This window comes from Musca vetustissima, unplaced genomic scaffold, assembly GCF_032173495.1.
Source record: "Musca vetustissima isolate MV318-11 ecotype Yass unplaced genomic scaffold, APGP_CSIRO_Mvet_v1 utg19106, whole genome shotgun sequence".
Taxonomy (NCBI): domain Eukaryota; kingdom Metazoa; phylum Arthropoda; class Insecta; order Diptera; family Muscidae; genus Musca; species Musca vetustissima.
In genome coordinates this window covers 1-17,430 of record NW_026888029.1, presented here as the reverse complement: position 1 = coordinate 17,430, position 17,430 = coordinate 1, and the positions used below count along the sequence as shown (strand labels likewise).

General features: G+C 36.2%; 2 protein-coding genes across 2 annotated transcripts; one reads left to right on the top strand and one right to left on the bottom strand.

The window, feature by feature from the left end:
• Positions 1-5,015: 5,015 nt before the first annotated feature.
• LOC133335857 (neprilysin-4-like) lies at positions 5,016-7,037 on the bottom strand. The gene has a single exon (XM_061544151.1). The coding sequence runs from the start codon at positions 7,035-7,037 to the stop codon at positions 5,016-5,018; it is 2,022 nt and encodes a 673-aa protein (XP_061400135.1).
• A 4,029-nt stretch (positions 7,038-11,066) lies between these two features.
• On the top strand, positions 11,067-13,122 carry LOC133335855 (neprilysin-4-like; the record flags this gene model as incomplete). Its single annotated transcript, XM_061544148.1, has 1 exon — positions 11,067-13,122. A coding segment is annotated over exon 1 (2,056 nt), but the record flags the coding sequence as incomplete, so codon positions are not given.
• Positions 13,123-17,430: the final 4,308 nt, after the last annotated feature.

Below are 17,430 nucleotides of genomic sequence, written 5' to 3'. Positions count from 1 at the left end.
CCACGCCTCTCTATTAAGGCTTCAAAAAATTCTTTAAAAATCCACGCCTCTCTATTAAGGCCTCAAAAATAATTCTTTCAAAATCCACGCCTCTATTAAGGACCCAAAAACGATTTTTTTTAAATACAAATTTCACTTATACAGAATCGACTGTTTAGAAAGTTTTGCAAAGCAACAACAACAGTTTATATGATTATGAACAAAACAACAACAACAAAAATGATGCTAAAAATATAATTATTATTATATTTTTGTTGTTGTGTAAATTGTTTATTGAATTTTTATGTCTATAGTTTTTTTTGTTCCCTTATCAAAATTCGTGGACCTATTTTTTACGCAAACATTTTACAACATAGACACGTACATATACGCCGCTTTTTAAATAACGCATTAAAAAATATAAAAAAAACAATATTGCTTATTAATAATTAAAGACAACTATTTGTGTGGATAATAACAAAAACACAAGAATCGCATAAAGATTGGGGAAAGTCCCATGAATAAAGTACGCCTATCTGTACGGTGGATTTACCAATCTGAGCATGAGATACCACTTTAAAATATGATTCACATACAAAAAAAAAAAAAAAGAATATCAATATAGTAAAAAGAAATCCCAGGATTTCATCCAATCTCAGCTCTATGTAAATCACTCATATTTGGCAATGACCCTGAAGGTCACACAAATAAAATTCTGAGGCCTGAGTTTTAAAGAATTATTTTTTGATGACTTAATAGAGGGGAAATAATTATTTTTGAGGCCCTAATAGAGGCGCGGATTTTGAAGGAATTTTTTTTTTTAATTCGGATTTTTAAAGAATTATTGTTTTTGATTTATAATAATATTTTTGCTATAAGAAATAATTTTTAATAATATTTTTTTTTCAATTTCAGGTGCGTAAAAGTTGTCAACATCGATGTAAGTATGTACTGTTATTCGGCATGAATGAACATTCACATTTTATTTACTCTAGTTTCGTGTTGACCTCTATTTAAAACAAACTGGTTTATTAGGTGACTACGTCATTCAGAATTATAGTTATGCGTTTCGCTTTAACATTTCAAACATAGCGTAAAAATCACTTCAGCCACTGGTTTTTGTTCACTATTTTTATTCAATAAGTTTTATTGTTAATTATTTATTTCTTCCCCCACCTCCCTTTTTAACATGATAATTAAATACACAGAATTTTAAAATATTAGGCGATAAAAAAGTAATAAATATGTTAATTATTTAATATCGAAGCGGTAGTTTGAAATTAATGTTAATGCTGCATTAATTAATTAATGCCAGTAAGGTGGGTCGTCGTTTCAATATCAAGCTAGCCTGTGGTGTATAAAAATAAATTCACAAACAAAAAATATTCAATTAAAAATGGATATTGAAATAAAAATTAAATATTTCCGTAATATTTGATTTTGACCTATTTTTATTTTATTTAGTTACGATCCATTCCAATAAACATTGTCTCACAGCGAGTAGTGTTAATAAGCTTAAATGATATCTCATTAATCTGTTCATTTCCGATTAATGGATTTTTGATTGTTCATTCGGTGATTTTGTGTTATTAATTCGTTCATTTGAATTATGTAAAATGACTTTATTATGGGTTTGGGAATCAATAACCCCCTTCAGGAAACCAGTTATGATTAAGGTTGGCTTAAAGCACTATTAAGGGGGTATGTTATGGTTTTTTTGAAAAATTATCTGAGGAAGAAAATTGTTTGGGACCTTTTCAACTTGTATTAGAGGCTTGGATTTGTTACAGAATTATTTTTGAGGCCATCACGCCTCTATTTAGCGTGGATTTTTAAGGAATTATTTTTTGAGGCCTCAATAAAGATTTGGGTATTTTAAGGAATTTGTTTTTGAGGTCTATATAGATGCGTTGATTTTTGATGAAAAAATGAGGTATTATTACAGGCATGCATTTTTATAGAAAACAATTTTTAAGTATTATTAGAGGCTTGGATATTTAAAGAGTAGTTTGTATGCATTAAAGAGGCGTGGATCTTTAAATAATGATTTTCTTCCATAACTGGTTTCTCCGCACCAGCCACCGCATGGTTCTTTTTCATGGCCAACTCGACTGGAGCTAATTTATTCCGCTCCTAATTGTCATTGGCAATCATTCTTATGGCCAACTAATCTCGTTCGGCCTCTGCTGCTCGACGGTTCTTCTCCGAAAGATCCAGTTTTTTCAACAGATTCCTTTTCTCTTCTTCCCAGGATTTTTCTGCTGCCTGGGCTTTCTCTGCAGCCGCCACCAATTCACCTTTAAGCTTGAGATCTTGAAAGTACAAGTCAATGTATCTATCTCTTGCCTTTTTATAACTTGCCTGTGCCCTTTCTAGAAGGCAACCATTGGCGTCTTCCGATTTTTTAGAGCAACTTCTAGCTCTTTATTCCTTGCCCGTAACTCCGCCACGTCACGGCTTTTCTCCTCCAATGCTCTTTGAAGGCTGCCCATTTATTCTTGGACTGGCCTAAAACCTCCTGCCATATTGGATTTCTTCTCCAATATCTCCATCCACCGATCCCGCACCACCGGATCGCCTTTTACTTCATCGGCTGCGTCCCTCACTTTCTATAAAGTCATATAGGTTCGGTACCACAGTCGCAGATAGTCGATCGATATTCTCTGCGAAAATGTTAATATTATTTAGAAGATTGTTATCTCCCACTCCAGGGTCGGTGCCGAAGCTCTGCCTAGCTTATTTTCATCTGCAGCCGCTATGCTCAGACTTGAAGCTTCACTGGCTAAATATTTCGCCGTCACCGCCATTTTCCTCACCGCAGTCTCCTTTTGACTCGGCATTCTGAAGGTTTGCAATGTACTGCCTCGTACTTCCACTGCATCTCCTTCTCCTTCTTCTTCTCTGCTACGGAAATGATGTCTCGCATTCACCGCCTTGTTCCTTGCCGCAGTCTCCTTTTGACTCAGCATTTTGTTTTTCTATTATTTTTTGTCTATTTGGATTTCCTCCAAGCTGAGAGAATTTCCTTGACATTTAAGGCAAATTCTTCAGCATCAATTTCCTCCACAATCGGTCACTGATCCGGCTCGAAGGACCAATAAAAAACGAGTGATCTTACGCGGATATTGTCCGCGGAGTGATAGCACGTATGTTTCTTCTTTGCTGTGCATTTACACACTCATTTATTTGAATAAAAAGTGTTTATTAAGAACTAACTATTACAATATGACATAACCTATCTAAGACTAATGTGTAAAAGAGAGAGAGAGAGAGTGCATCTGCCATAACACATGGAGTGGACACACACAATTCTTTATCTCATATGTGGCAAGCACCCTACACATGCTTATCAGTCTGTAGTGAAGATTACTCCCCGTAATCTCACCCAAACATACCACATGTGGCAATAGAAAACTCCTATCTTATTCTAGTGTACAAATATTCAACAAGAAAATGCTCTTATCTCAAGTGGACTGTAGACAAAAATAGATCCCTGTTTAACTAAATATTCTCTCTTCTACACAAAAGACCCACAGCAAGACATTCACTATCTTTATTATTTAAAAACCATGTTCGCTACGTGAACAATTTGGCACAGGTCATTTGTTTGGCCCAAGGACGAAACCTATTTAAATTGGAAAAAATCGCTTCAGATTTAGATATAGCATCCATATATATTTTCGTCCGAATTAAGGTAAATTGTGCACCAGAGACCCTATATATCTTTCGAAATTTGGCATAAGGTATTAAATTGAGCCTAGAATGATGTCTGCCAAGTTTCGTGAAAATCGGTTCAGATTTAGATATAACACCCATATATAGTTTCGTACGATTTCATGTAAATGGTGCACCAAAGTCCCTATATATCCTTCGATTTGCACGAAATTTGTCATAGCGTACTGAATTGAGCCTAGAATGATGTCGGTCAAGTTTCGTGAAAATCGGTCAAGATTTATATAGCTCCCATATATATTTTCGTCTGATTTAATGTAAATGGTGCACAAAAGTCCACATATATCTTTCGATTCGCATAGCGTACTGAATTTAGTCCAGAATGATGTGTGCCAAGTTTCGTGATAATCGATTGAGATTTAGATATAGCTCCCTTTTATTAAAGATTGAGTTTAAGTAATTGACGCACCAAGGAACCAATAGGCTGATAGGTACAAAACGTACTGAAATTAGTATAACCTAACCTGTGACAAGTTTCGTTGAAATTTCTACATATTTGGATAGCTTCCATATATATTTTCAACCGATTTTAAATAAATTGGGCATCAAACTCCTCATGTTAGTCAGATTGACACCAAATTTTGCACAACGTACAATATTGAGCATAGAATTAGGTAAATTCACATTTAGATAAATATCACATATTTTAAAGAATAGTTTGTTGAGGGATAGAGCGTGGATTAAACACAAAAATATTTTATGGGGCGTTCATAGAGGCGTGGATTTTTAAAGAATTTTTTTCGAGGGCTGGCGTGGATTTTTAAAGAATTTTTTTCGAGGGCTGGCGTGGATTTTTAAAGAATTTTTTTCGAGGGCTAAGCTGGCGTGGATTTTTAAAGAATTTTTTTTCGAGGGCTACATAGGAGTGGATTTTTAAATAATGTTTTTTGTCGAGATAGACTTTTAAAAAACAATTATTTCAGGTCTTAATAGAGGCATATACTTTTAAAAAGGCCTTAATATGTGCATGGATTTTTAAAGAATATTTGAGGAGGTCCTTATATAGGCGTGTATTTTTAGAGATTTTTTTGGGACCTTAATATGGGCGTGAATTTTTAAAGAATAGTTTTTTGAGATCTTAGTAGCGGCGTGCATTTTTAAAGAATAATTGTATTTGTTGTAGAAAAAATATTTTCTCAAGCCCTCCTTCCTAAAATTATTTCTAATAAAAAAATAATTTTCGCATTTTGAATAAACGTTTTTTTTAATTTATTAAATATATAAAATAGTACTTATAATTAAATTAAGAACTAATACAACAATAACAATGGCATCCAATGAACTTACAAAAATAAATACTTAAACTAATAAATTTCACACTTCTTAATGGGGTTCATACCACTGCCGGGTGGACATTGGAATTCCTTCGAAAATTCCTCAAAATTTGATAGAGGACCAATAACTCGAAATTTATCCGGTACATGGGCATCTGTCGACTCTTGATATTGGCGAATAAGAGGATTGATATCCCCACACCACAGCTGACCATAACTAATGAAAAATAGCTTTTTATCACTAAAATTAAGGCCAGGCATTGTTTCTGATATTTGATGGGGATATTTTTGCAGCGCATCACGATACCAATTCAAATAGGCATTATACGCAAGACGTACTCCACCATTATCGGCAATATTTTCATCTTGAGACATATAGGGTAGATGGCGATTGTGAAAAACATAACCGTGATATTGTTCATTGAAACACTCGGAACGTTCTTGGAAATAAATGGAAGAGAGTAGATCCCACCATTGTAGAGGTTTGCCATGTAAATCATAACCCCGACCGGCATCATCAAAGCCATGGATAAGTTCATGGGAGAGTAAAGCACCCAGGACAGCATAATTGAAGGCATTGGGGAATTGTGTGGACCACACTTGGTAGGGTTGTAGCATGGATACCGGAACCTTGACCATATTTTCATTGAGAATATTTGCGGGTGAGGTGGATAACTCTTCTCCAAGTTCGGTGGGTTTGGGTGGCTTTGTTATAGAATCTCGGTGATTTTTGGATGCCACTGCATAAAGAGATTTCAGATTTTCAATATAATCGTGATTATTGACAGTTAGGGCACCAAAGGAGGATTGAAAATCATAATCCTTGTAAGAGACAATATCCATTTTCATGGCATTGACTTTTTCAATGGCATAGCGGCGTATTTGGCCATCGATCCAATGATATTTCTGCGATGCCAAATTTTGTTTGAAGGTGTGTTTTATTTCCTCCCACATACTATGGATACCTTGCTCAATTTCGCGGGACATAAAACGTCGATAAATCATATTATCGAATATTTTAAAGAATCGGGGTTTCATACCTTTCAAACAATTTTCTTGTAATTTCTGCTGGGTCTTGGGTACTTCTACCAGGAATTTCCTAATGAGATTATAGAAAATATAATTCGCCACAACACGTCGAGGTGTCACATGCATTAATTCAATGAGATGTTTTAAATATTTCGGATTGGAATACACTTTCAGATTGGGTAGACTGCCAAAGGAGAGATACAGCAATTTCTTCAAATCTAGATATCCTGCATATTTCTGCTGCAAGGAATCGATGGTATCCAAGGCAATAACATCTCTATAATCCGTGGCAGTGTTGACATCCTCAATACCCCGAGCCAAGGATATTTCAAAATCAATTATTTCCTTTGCAGTACGCTTGGCCAATTCCACTTCCATGCCGAGGAAATCGATGAGACGGGAATAGACCACAATTGTAATACCTTGCAGCAGCTGGGAACTGCTCTTATCCAAATAGACATGTTGATTGCCCAGGGATAAATCTGCAGTTCGCATATATAAACGATTTACCCGGGTATCCACCAAATCAATGCTTACCTCGGCTGGGGTGAGAATACCGATACCATATTTATAGGAAATTTTAGCCACCGTTTCCAACCAATCAAATTGCTGTTCCTGCCATGCTGGGCCCGCCAGTGCTGGCATTTCACCAAATTCCGCAATTAATTCCCGTAATTTCAAAGCATAATTATTTTTCAATGCCGCCAAATTTAAACATGATCTATAGAAATCTTTGACCTTACGATCCACCATGGTATCTACTTGTTCTGGGGTTACCAAAATCTCCATTAATTTTTCACTTAAGGATTTTTGTAAATTCTCCAGTAATCCCGTCGAAGTGGCATCACCCTTTGCTGCCGAATGATAACGATTCCAATTGCCACAGGTAAATTCGTAGAAATCCTCACATGGATCCACTGACATATTCATATATTTTAACATTTGGGCGCCCTTTTGTAAACGGCTGCCAATACCCGAAATTACATATAAACTGGCCGGTAGCACTGCCATGGGATAAATCATTATCGCCAACATTACAACTCCCCATTTTAATTCACCCATTTTTGTTGTCCCTCCGAGAAAATCCTGACCGTATTTTTCAATGATATTTTCTCAACTGATTTGAAATTAAATTTTCAAATTTAATTTAACAACTTTTCCTTTTCATTTGCCAAAAAACTGCATCATCACCGAAAACCCGCAATTGTTTTGGGTTATTAATGTACATTTCGTCAAAACTCTCTAATTTGCATTTCAATCCGTTTTTTTTTTTTTTTTTTTTGTAACAAAGTAAAAATACATTTTGTATGCAAATTCTGAATCTGAACCAAACCTTTATTTATGTTTATAATAGTTTTCTGATTCAAAACAAAAATAAATGACATATTTTTCAAAACCAAGGAGTTTGGTCCTGAAATATAATGAATTATTGACCTCAAAGAGCCTGCATTCATATTTGAAATAATTCATTTGAAATACATTCCCCTCTTCAATTTACAGATATAACGGTTAAATGGTTTTGTTATCGTTGAAATCGGAATTTAATATCAGATAAAAGGATTTATCAACGTCATTTTCTTAACCCATTCAGTCCCAATCTTTTCCATTTCAATGTATAATTCATTAAAGTTCGAAACTACGACCCTTTCCAGCCGGAAGCTGAACCCTCGTTCTGTATTAAATGACTCTGATAGGTCCTTTCCGACTTTATCTGCTGACCTTGTCCCAGTTAAAATTATCCTGCATAGCCGTATACATTTTGCAGGAATGCCGAACGTATATGGTGGATTTTCCAGGTCTGAAGCCGCCTTGGTATGGTCCAATAATGTCATTGACCATTGGCTTCAGTCGTTCGCACAGTACGCTGGATAGCACTTTATATGCAATGGGAAGGAGACTAATTCCTCGATAATTGGCACAATCGTCTTGTCTCTTTCTTTGTGCATGGGAGACACGATGCTGAAGTTGCAATCATTGGCTATACATTCCTATAGCCAAATTATACTAATCAGCTGGTGCATGCTCCTGATCAGCGTCATCACTTATTGGTTCTGGGGTATCTTCTTCACCGTCACTATTTGATACCAGAAGCTTTTCAAAATGCTCCTTCCAGTTCCTCAACACGCTATATGTGTCTGTCACCAGGTTTCCTTCTTCATCGCTACAGTATGATGTGCCTGCACCAAAGCCTCCGGTTTGGTGCGTTAGTCGTTGGTAAAATTTCTTGGATTCATTCTGTACATCTCGATTTGCTCACGTGTTCCTTGTTGTTTCTTCTTTTTTTAGAAAATAAGTTTATCCTCTCTCCTTTCCCCCGACAGTTCTCCATCGCGTTATGTGTTACTCCTGTCTGCAGGGTTGCCCTACACACTGCGTTTTTCAGATCATTAGCATTACGACACTCCGGATCGTACCATGGGTTTCTTGATGGTGGTTTTTGATATCCAAGTGTTGCTTTTGCTGCAGTTTGTAGGGAGTGGGCAATTCTTTGCCATTGTGCTTCTATACTATTATCGGGACAAGAAGTGCTTTCGTCAAGCAGGTGGGTAAGTTGAGCAGAGTAGGATTCTGCCATCTGTTGTGTTTGCAGCTTTTCGACGTCGAGTTTGATGTGTTAGGTGCGATCTAACACATCACGGTCATGTCCGTCTCAATCGGACAAACCTTGGAAGATTCGGACGAACATATTATGGGAGCTATATCTAAATACGAACCGATTTCAACGAAATTTCTAATAAATTCTAGACTCAGGTCCAGTAAACGTGGATCTGCTTACATAAATTTGTGCATGAACATTTGGTACCCAAAAAGAACACTCTGTGCCAAATTACAGCCAATTTGGTTGTAAAATGTGTCTAATAGACAAAAAATAAATTAAATCGGGAGATACGGTTATACGGGGGCTATATCAAGTCTTGGACCCAAAACCCCATTTTGGATTTATAAATTTGCTTTGACATTAAAAACATGTGTGCAAAATTTTGGCCGCCTATGTCAAGTGTTTCCGCAGTTAATGAGTTTATACCCAATTTTTGGGTAAATACTCAAAATAGGGGCACCTTTGTATGGTGGCTACTAGTAACCGTGGACCTACATATATACATTTTTGCATGGACATTTGGTACCCAAATAAAACACTCTGTGCCTGATTACAGCCAATTTGGTCGTAAAATTTTTCTACTAGACAAAAAATACTTTAAATCGAGAATACGGTTATATGGGAGCTATATCAAAACTTGGACCCAGGGACCCCATTTTGCATTTCAATATTTGCTTTGACATTAAAAGCACGTAAGCGCCTTGTCAAGTGGTTCGGTAGTTAATGAGTTTATACCCAATTTTTGGGTAAATACTCGGGTATTTACCCACGTCTTTAAAGTATCGTAAAACTATCCATTCTAAATCGAGTTGATAACAGAAACCAGAAAATAGGATGTAAGATGTTGTATTACCGATTCAATATGGTAAATACCCACAATTGGCATTTACCCAATTTACCGGGTATTTAGCGGTTGGGTATTTATCCACGGCCCATCTCTAGGTACCGTTCAGTTTAAATTCTGTGGCACGCTTTTCGACAAAATTGGTTTTATCTTAATACACGGGATTCTTATTGAGCATATCAGCCAATGTTCCGAAAATCTGTCACCACGTAGGACTAACGTTGGCAAAACTGAACGAATATTATTTTAATTTTCAATTAATCGGTTTGCAATTAAGTGGATTCATGTTTTTGCAAAGCGCCATTATCAGTATTTTGAAGATTTTAATTGCATTTTCCCATTGTGGTAATTGTAAATTGGCATCCGGGATATTGGATATTATATTTTTGGCCTAATTTTCTCATCGAAGAGGCAATAATCTGGCTTATCGGATTCCTGGTGAATAAAAAGCCTTTATTTCAGGAATTTTTCAATTAATTTTTAAAATAGTTTCCATACAAATCTCTCGTTTAAATTTTGATATTTTGAAGTTTCTAGCCCAGTTTTCTAAGTGAGTTCAGAACATGAACAACCTACTACCACATCATGCAATAACATAGTCCCCATATAAATGTAAGGTATTTTGAATGCACAGCACGTGCTGCGAACTTAATTACGTTTTTATTTTGTATTTTTGTTATCAACTTCCTGAATTGAATTCAATAATCCTGCAAAGAGGATTTGCAAATTCTTAACATTCCTGCGGATCCAACGACCATAAGTCATTCTCCTTTAATTAAAATTTTACATCTGTTTACATTTAAGGCTATTGCTCTTCTTTGATTCCCCCTCTCTCTCTTTCTCACTCACACACTCCCTCAACAAAAAAAGTTTAATTGATCGATGAAAATAATTTTAACTTCTTTTCATCACTGATCGATATTTCGCAATAATTTTATGTACACAAAAAAATAATTATTATTCAAACAGTGAATTCAATGAACTGTGACAAATAAAAAACAGTGTCATAACAATAAGAAAGAGTTCAGTAACAAAAAAAATGTTGTTGTTATAATTTTGAAGATCCAATGAACTTTTTTGCGAACAGTTCATTGAATGTGCGGAGTGTGCCTTTTCGTGAGAACAAGTTTTGTTTTCAGGAAAACGGCAACAACGACACATTTGACAAATTTGAGTCATGACCATGAACGTTTAAAAATTTATGGATCTTTGAGACTGCTATTTTTTTCTTGAAGAAAAATAAAATACAAAAGAGTTTAATGAGAAGAGATCAATTCAGAGAGAGAGTTGGCTTGTGTGAATCATTCGAGGTGGATATGCATTTTCTCACAAGAAGCTCCAATTTAAATTGCCGTTAAAAAACGCGGTCAAAGTCCTTTGTTTATGCCGATAATAAAAAATTCAAAAACATTTTTCCAGTTTCTCGTTGCTTTTTTTCTGTCTTATGAAATTAATCTTTGATTTTATTCATTGCTAAAGAAAAATCGAAATTAATTGTTCGGACAATATTCAATACGGGAAGCCAGTCCCTTATATAACATCACCTGAATTCGGGTGGAAAACCACATTCGTTTGGGAAAGTTTCAAGAAGGTGTTACCTACCTCCAACATGTTTAGCTTTAATCTTTTGTGTTGGGGTTTATTTTTTTACATCCTGGTAAATGTGGTCCGTGGCATCCTCAGCGTGCCCAATCCATTGGCTGAACAAAATCGTCTCAACAAAGGTCAGGAAATGTTTCGATATATGAATCTGAATGTGAACCCCTGTGATGATTTCTATGAATTTGCCTGTGGCAATTGGAATACCTATAATTCGGCAGCGGCAAAAAAGAAATCTGCTACTGGTCTATTTCACAGTCTACGTGAGGAGAGAGATCACAAGATACTGCTACTTATGAACACCGATGAGCCGCGTGATACCAACGTGGATAAGAAGATAAAAAATTTCTATCGATCATGCATGAATTTGCCGAATTTGAAACATGTCTATACGGCGAAATTATTGGAAATTATGGCGGAATTTGGTCAAATGCCTGCCATGGCGGGACCGTTGTGGGATGAACGTACATTCGATTGGCAAACTACTGTGGCGGCTATAGCCTACAAATATGGAATTGTTACCGTTACCGGGGCTGAGATAAGCGTGGACTTTGCAGATAACTCCAAAAATCGTATCTATTTAAGTGAACAACAATTGGCCCTGGAATCGAGGGATATCTACTTGAACCCTGCCAATGCCGGGTTTGTTAAGAACTACATCAACAGCATTGCCAACAAGTTATACATTTTTCTGGGCCTAGACAAGACCGTGGGTCTGCAAGTGGCCACTGAGATGGCACAATTTGAAACCAATTTGGCGGCGGGTATGGCAGACTCCAAGAAAGTCAATAAACTGGCCGATCTTTATACCCTCAACACCATTGAAGAAATACAACACAACGTCTATCCCCATTTAAATGTTGAAAAATTGGTCTTGGAGTCGTTGGGTGTCTTACCCGACTTTAAGGTCTATTGGAGTCCGGCGTATGTGAAAAATCTAATACGCACCTTACAACAAACTCCAAAGCGTGTGGTGGCCAATTATATATTCTATCATCTGATTGATAAATTTATGCTCATCATTCCTGAGACACAACATCAACTGCAGGATATGTGTCTGAGACAAATGAAGACGTACTTCTCCAAGAATTTCGATAACATGCTCTATCGTAAATATAATATGGATGAAACGGAACAGGGGGTAAATGTAATGTGGCAGGACATTAAGGACACCTTTATTGAAGCTCTCAAATCGCCACATCAATATTCCTGGATTCGTCCCGAAACACGTAGCTATGCTGTGGAAAAAATTAAAGCAATGAAAATGGAAATCGTGTCATATAAAAATTACGACTTCGAAACGGTATTTAAACCCTTCCAGGTGAATTCGCATGATTTGGTTGAAAATCTCAAATCCCTCTTTTCGCTGGGTAGTAAACAAAAACGTAGTGCTATTTTCGCACCACCTCAACCATTGGATCTGAGTGAGAGAATTGCCACCACTCCCGTGAATGTTCTCATCGAAAATGCGGTAAAAGTTCCTGTGTCTATCTTGCAACCCAATTATGCCTGGGATGCCTCATTTGCGAATGCCTTCAATTTTGGCATCCTTGGAGCTTTACTCTCCCATGAGCTAATGCATGGTCTTGATGTCCATGGACGGCATCATGATGCCCAGGGTAATAGTCTGGAATGGTGGGATCCAGAATCAAGTCGTGATTTCAATGCCCGTTCTCAGTGCTTCAACTCTCAATATCAGAAATATATTTTCCATGGTCATCATTTGCCCGATATGCCGGCACAGGGTGAAAATATTGCCGACAACGGTGGGGTACGTTTGGCCTATGCCGCCTATGTTAAATGGCTGCAACAGGCTTTGGCCAAAAATCCTCGAGCTGTGCGAGAATCAATGCCTCCCGTGAGTTTCACCGATCGTAAGCTTTTCTTTATCAGTTATGCCCAACTGTGGTGTAATGATATCACGCCGGCATTTAGGAAGTATCTGGCTTCGGTCGATAATCATGTACCGGATAAATTCCGCGTCATTGGCCCCCTATCGAATTTTGATGGATTTGCTCAGGAATTCCAATGTCCCAAGGGTAGTGGTATGAACCCCGTGCAGAAGTGTGAGATTTATTGACGGGATCGTCAGAAAACTGATATTGTGTTGTTACCAATTTGGATTGTGTTTTTGGCATTAAGTTAGATAAGTTATTTTTAAGATAAGACGAATAATAATATAAGAAATAAATTTTAATTTATTTAAGTTTAAGATAAGGTTTACATATTTATAAATAAAAATTGCAGCAATTGTTCTTAAAAAATATCCACGCCTCCATTAACGTTTCAAAAATAATGGTTTAAATATCCACGCCTCTAAATATGCCTCAAAAACAATGGTTTAAATATCCACGCTTCCATTAAGGTCTCAAAAATAATGGTTTAAATATGCTTCAAAAATAATGGTTTAAATATCCACGCCTTTAAATATGCCTCAAAAATATTGGTTTAAATATCCACGCCTCTAAATATGCCTCAAAAATAATGGTTTAAATATCCACGTCTCTAAATATGCCTCAAAAATATTGGTTTAAATATCCAAGCCTCTAAATATGCCTCAAAAATAATGGTTTAAATATCCACGCCTCTAAATATGCCTCAAAAACAATGGTTTAAATATCCACGCTTCCGTTAAGGTCTCAAAAATAATGTTTTAAATATCCACGCCTCTAAATATGCTTCAAAAATAATTGTTTAAATATCCACGCCTCTAAATATACCTCAAAAATATTGGTTTAAATATCCACGCCTCTAAATATGCCTCAAAAATAATGGTTTAAATATCCACGCCTCTAAATATGCCTCAAAAATATTGGTTTAAATATCCAAGCCTCTAAATATGCCTCAAAAATTATGGTTAAAATATCCACGCCTTTAAGTATGCCTCAAAAATATTGGTTTAAATATACACGCCTCTAAATATACCTCAAAAATATTGGTTTAAATATCCACGCCTCTAAATATGCCTCAAAAATAATGGTTTAAATATCCACGCCTCTAAATATACCTCAAAAATATTGGTTTAAATATCCACGCCTCTAAATATGCCTCAAAAATATTGGTTTAAATATCCACGCCTCTAAATATGCCTCAAAAATAATGGTTTAAATAATCACGCCTCTAAATATGCCTCAAAAATATTGGTTTAAATATCCACGCCTTTAAATATGCCTCAAAAATAATGGTTTAAATATCCACGCCTCTAAATATGCCTCAAAAATAATGGTTTAAATATCCACGCCTCTAAATATGCCTCAAAAATAATGGTTTAAATATTCACGCCTCTAAATATGCCTCAAAAATATTGGTTTAAATATCCACGCCTCTAAATATGCCTCAAAAATATTGGTTTAAATATCCAAGCCTCTAAATATGCTTCAAAAATAATTGTTTAAATATCCACGCCTCTAAATATGCCTCAAAAATAATGGTTTAGATATCCACGCCTCTAAATATGCCTCAAAAACAATTCTTTAAAAATCCGATATGTATTTTGCAGCACAATTATTTGTTTCCTCCCAAAGATAATATCGACATCGATAAAAAAATGATGTTAAATTATATTCAACGACTAATATTTATGTTGATTAAATAGAATGGTCTCTTGATTCGAGTATTTATGCAAATATTTGTTTCCAAATACTTAACAAAAATATTCAAATCATCATCGTTGTCGTCATCATCTTCATCGGCTGGCTACTTGATGTCTAGTGACATAGTTATTATTATTTTTTTATTATTCATTGGAAATATTCTCTGGAATTCTTTGTTATGGAAATTATTCGAAGTAGAAGAAAAAATATTGTTATTGTTTTTTTATATTATATTGAAATTAGCAATGAATTAAATGGTTTAATTTCGAACAATGCCATTGATGGATGTATGTGGATAGATATGAATAAATAACTGGCTTTTGTATTAATTTGATTGGAAATAATAATAATAATATTTTGATGAGTTGATAAATATTTGTTGTATTTATACCAGAGTTTTGGAAATTGTTTTTCTTTTTGCTAAGTAGACAATTTTCTTCCAAAAATAAGTCAATATATAGGAACGTTTTCAAATAACCTTGAATAACCTTATTTAACATAATTTTTGCAAGGAGTATCAGAGCATCAGGGGATATCTGAGGCCTTGTTAGAGGCGTGGATTTTTAAAGAATACTATTTTGAGACCTTATAAGATACCTTGTTTTAAAATCTGTTTGACAAATCATTTGCATATCATTCATATCAACGGTAATTGTTTTGATTAGTCATTGCCCTGTTTTGTATATTTGTCAGTCTCCAAACATTTGCAGATGTATTTTAATCGTGAATGCTTTTGTTTATAAATAATTGTATTATTTTTTATAATTAAATATTAATTTGGCGACAACAAAAATTTGGTGACGGTGAATAAACTTCCCAAATGGATTTGCGGTTTAATTCTAATTTTTAGATAAATACGCCAAACAATTGAAGCGCAGTTTGTACAAATGGTTAAAAACAGGAAAAAATCTGAAGATTCAAATTGAAGGGAGTAGTCGAATTTAAAACTGGCTACAACGCCATCTAACGCAATATTTGTTTGTTATTTGAGGCCTCAAAAGAGGCGTGGATTTTTAAAGAATTATTTTTGAGGCCTTAATAGAGAGGCGTGGATTTTTAAAGAATTATTTTTGAGGCCTTAATAGAGAGGCTTGGATTTTGAAAGAATTATTTTTTGAGGCCTTAATAGAGAGGCGTGGATTTTTTAAGTCGGCTGAAGAATAGTAAAGCATTAGGTACCGATGGATTACAAGTCGAACTTTTCAAGACTGGTTGTCAGATGCTGATAAGGAGCATACACCAGCTTATTAGTACAATTTGGCTGCAAGAATTCATGCCCAATGATTGGAACTTCAGCATCCTGTGTCCCGTGCACAAAAAAAGGAGACAAGCGATATGCGTCAACTATAGAGGAATTAGTCTCCTTCCCATCGCATGTAAATTGCTATACCGCATGCTGTGTGAACGATTGAAGACAATGGTCAATGTCATTATTGGACCATACCAATGCGCCTTCAGACCAGGCAAATCCACCATCGACCAGATTTTCACTCTGCGCCAAATCCTGAAAAAAACCACGAAAAACACATCGACATATTCCACCTATTCGTCGACTATAAAACCGCATTCCCTATCCGTTCAGAGGTGTATAAAGCCATGTCTGCGTTTGGCATTCCTGCAAAATGAATACGGCTATGCAGGATAACTTTCCGACTTTAACAGCAGTTAAAGTCGGAAAGGATCTCTCGAAGCTTTTTAATACCGAACGAAGATTCAGACAAGGTGACAGTTTGTCGTGTGACCTTTTTAACATCCTGCTGGAAAAGGTCATACGAGAGGCCAATGTGAACAGAAATGGCACTCTGTACACCAAACAACACATGTTACTCGCCTACGCCGATGACATCGATATAATGTTTCGAACATTACGAGCGATAACAGTCACCTTTGAACAAATTGATAAGGAGTCTGCCAAAGTGGGTCTGGCAGTAAACGGCGAGAAGACCAAGCTGATGGTATCAACGCGCAAGACGTCCAGTAGACTCGGACCAACTGTGGAACTTGAGAACTACAGCTTCGAGTTAGTCAAAGATTTTATATACCTTGGTACCGCCATAAAAAAAAACGAATGACATCAGTTTTGAAATTCGGAGAAGGATAGTAATGGCCAACAGATGCTACTATGGTCTGAGCAAACAATTCAAAAGCAAGTCCACCTCCCGCCACACCAAACTCACACTCTACGCTGATACTACCCGTGCTGTTATATGGATCTGAAGCATGGGTACGTGCGCAAGCAGATGAGGCAGTTCTTGTAGTGTTTGAGAGAAAAATTCTCCGAAAGATCTATGGGCCGATCTGCGTTGACGGTGAATATCACCGTCGAATGAACCATGAGTTGTACCAGCTATTCTCGGACATCGACATTGTTAGACGTATTGAGCTGCAGTGACTACGTTGGCTAGGTCATGTTGTGAGAATGGATGAAGATGCCCTAGCCCAGAAGGCATATAAACGCGAACCAGCTGATGGTTCACGCAGAAGGGGAAGGCCACGAATAAGATGGAAATACCAAGTGGAAGACAACATTGCCGAATATGGTCTTTTAAATTGGAAAAACAGCGCAAAAGACCGACGCGCCTGGAAATCTTTTTTACGCTCGACTCATGGAACGAAAGTTCTATCAAGAGCCAGCTAAGTAAGTAAGTAAACAGGCGCAGATTTTAAGGAATACTTTTTTGGGGCCTCAAAAGAGGCGTGGATTTTTAAGGAATACTTTTTTGAGGCCTCAAAAGAGGCGTGGATATTTAAGGAATACTTTTTGAGGCCTCAAAAGAGGCG

Excerpts from the sequence above, each read along its gene's own strand:
- LOC133335857 (XM_061544151.1), bottom strand. The coding sequence starts at position 7,037 with ATGATTTATCCCATGGCAGTGCTACCGGCCAGTTTATATGTAATTTCG.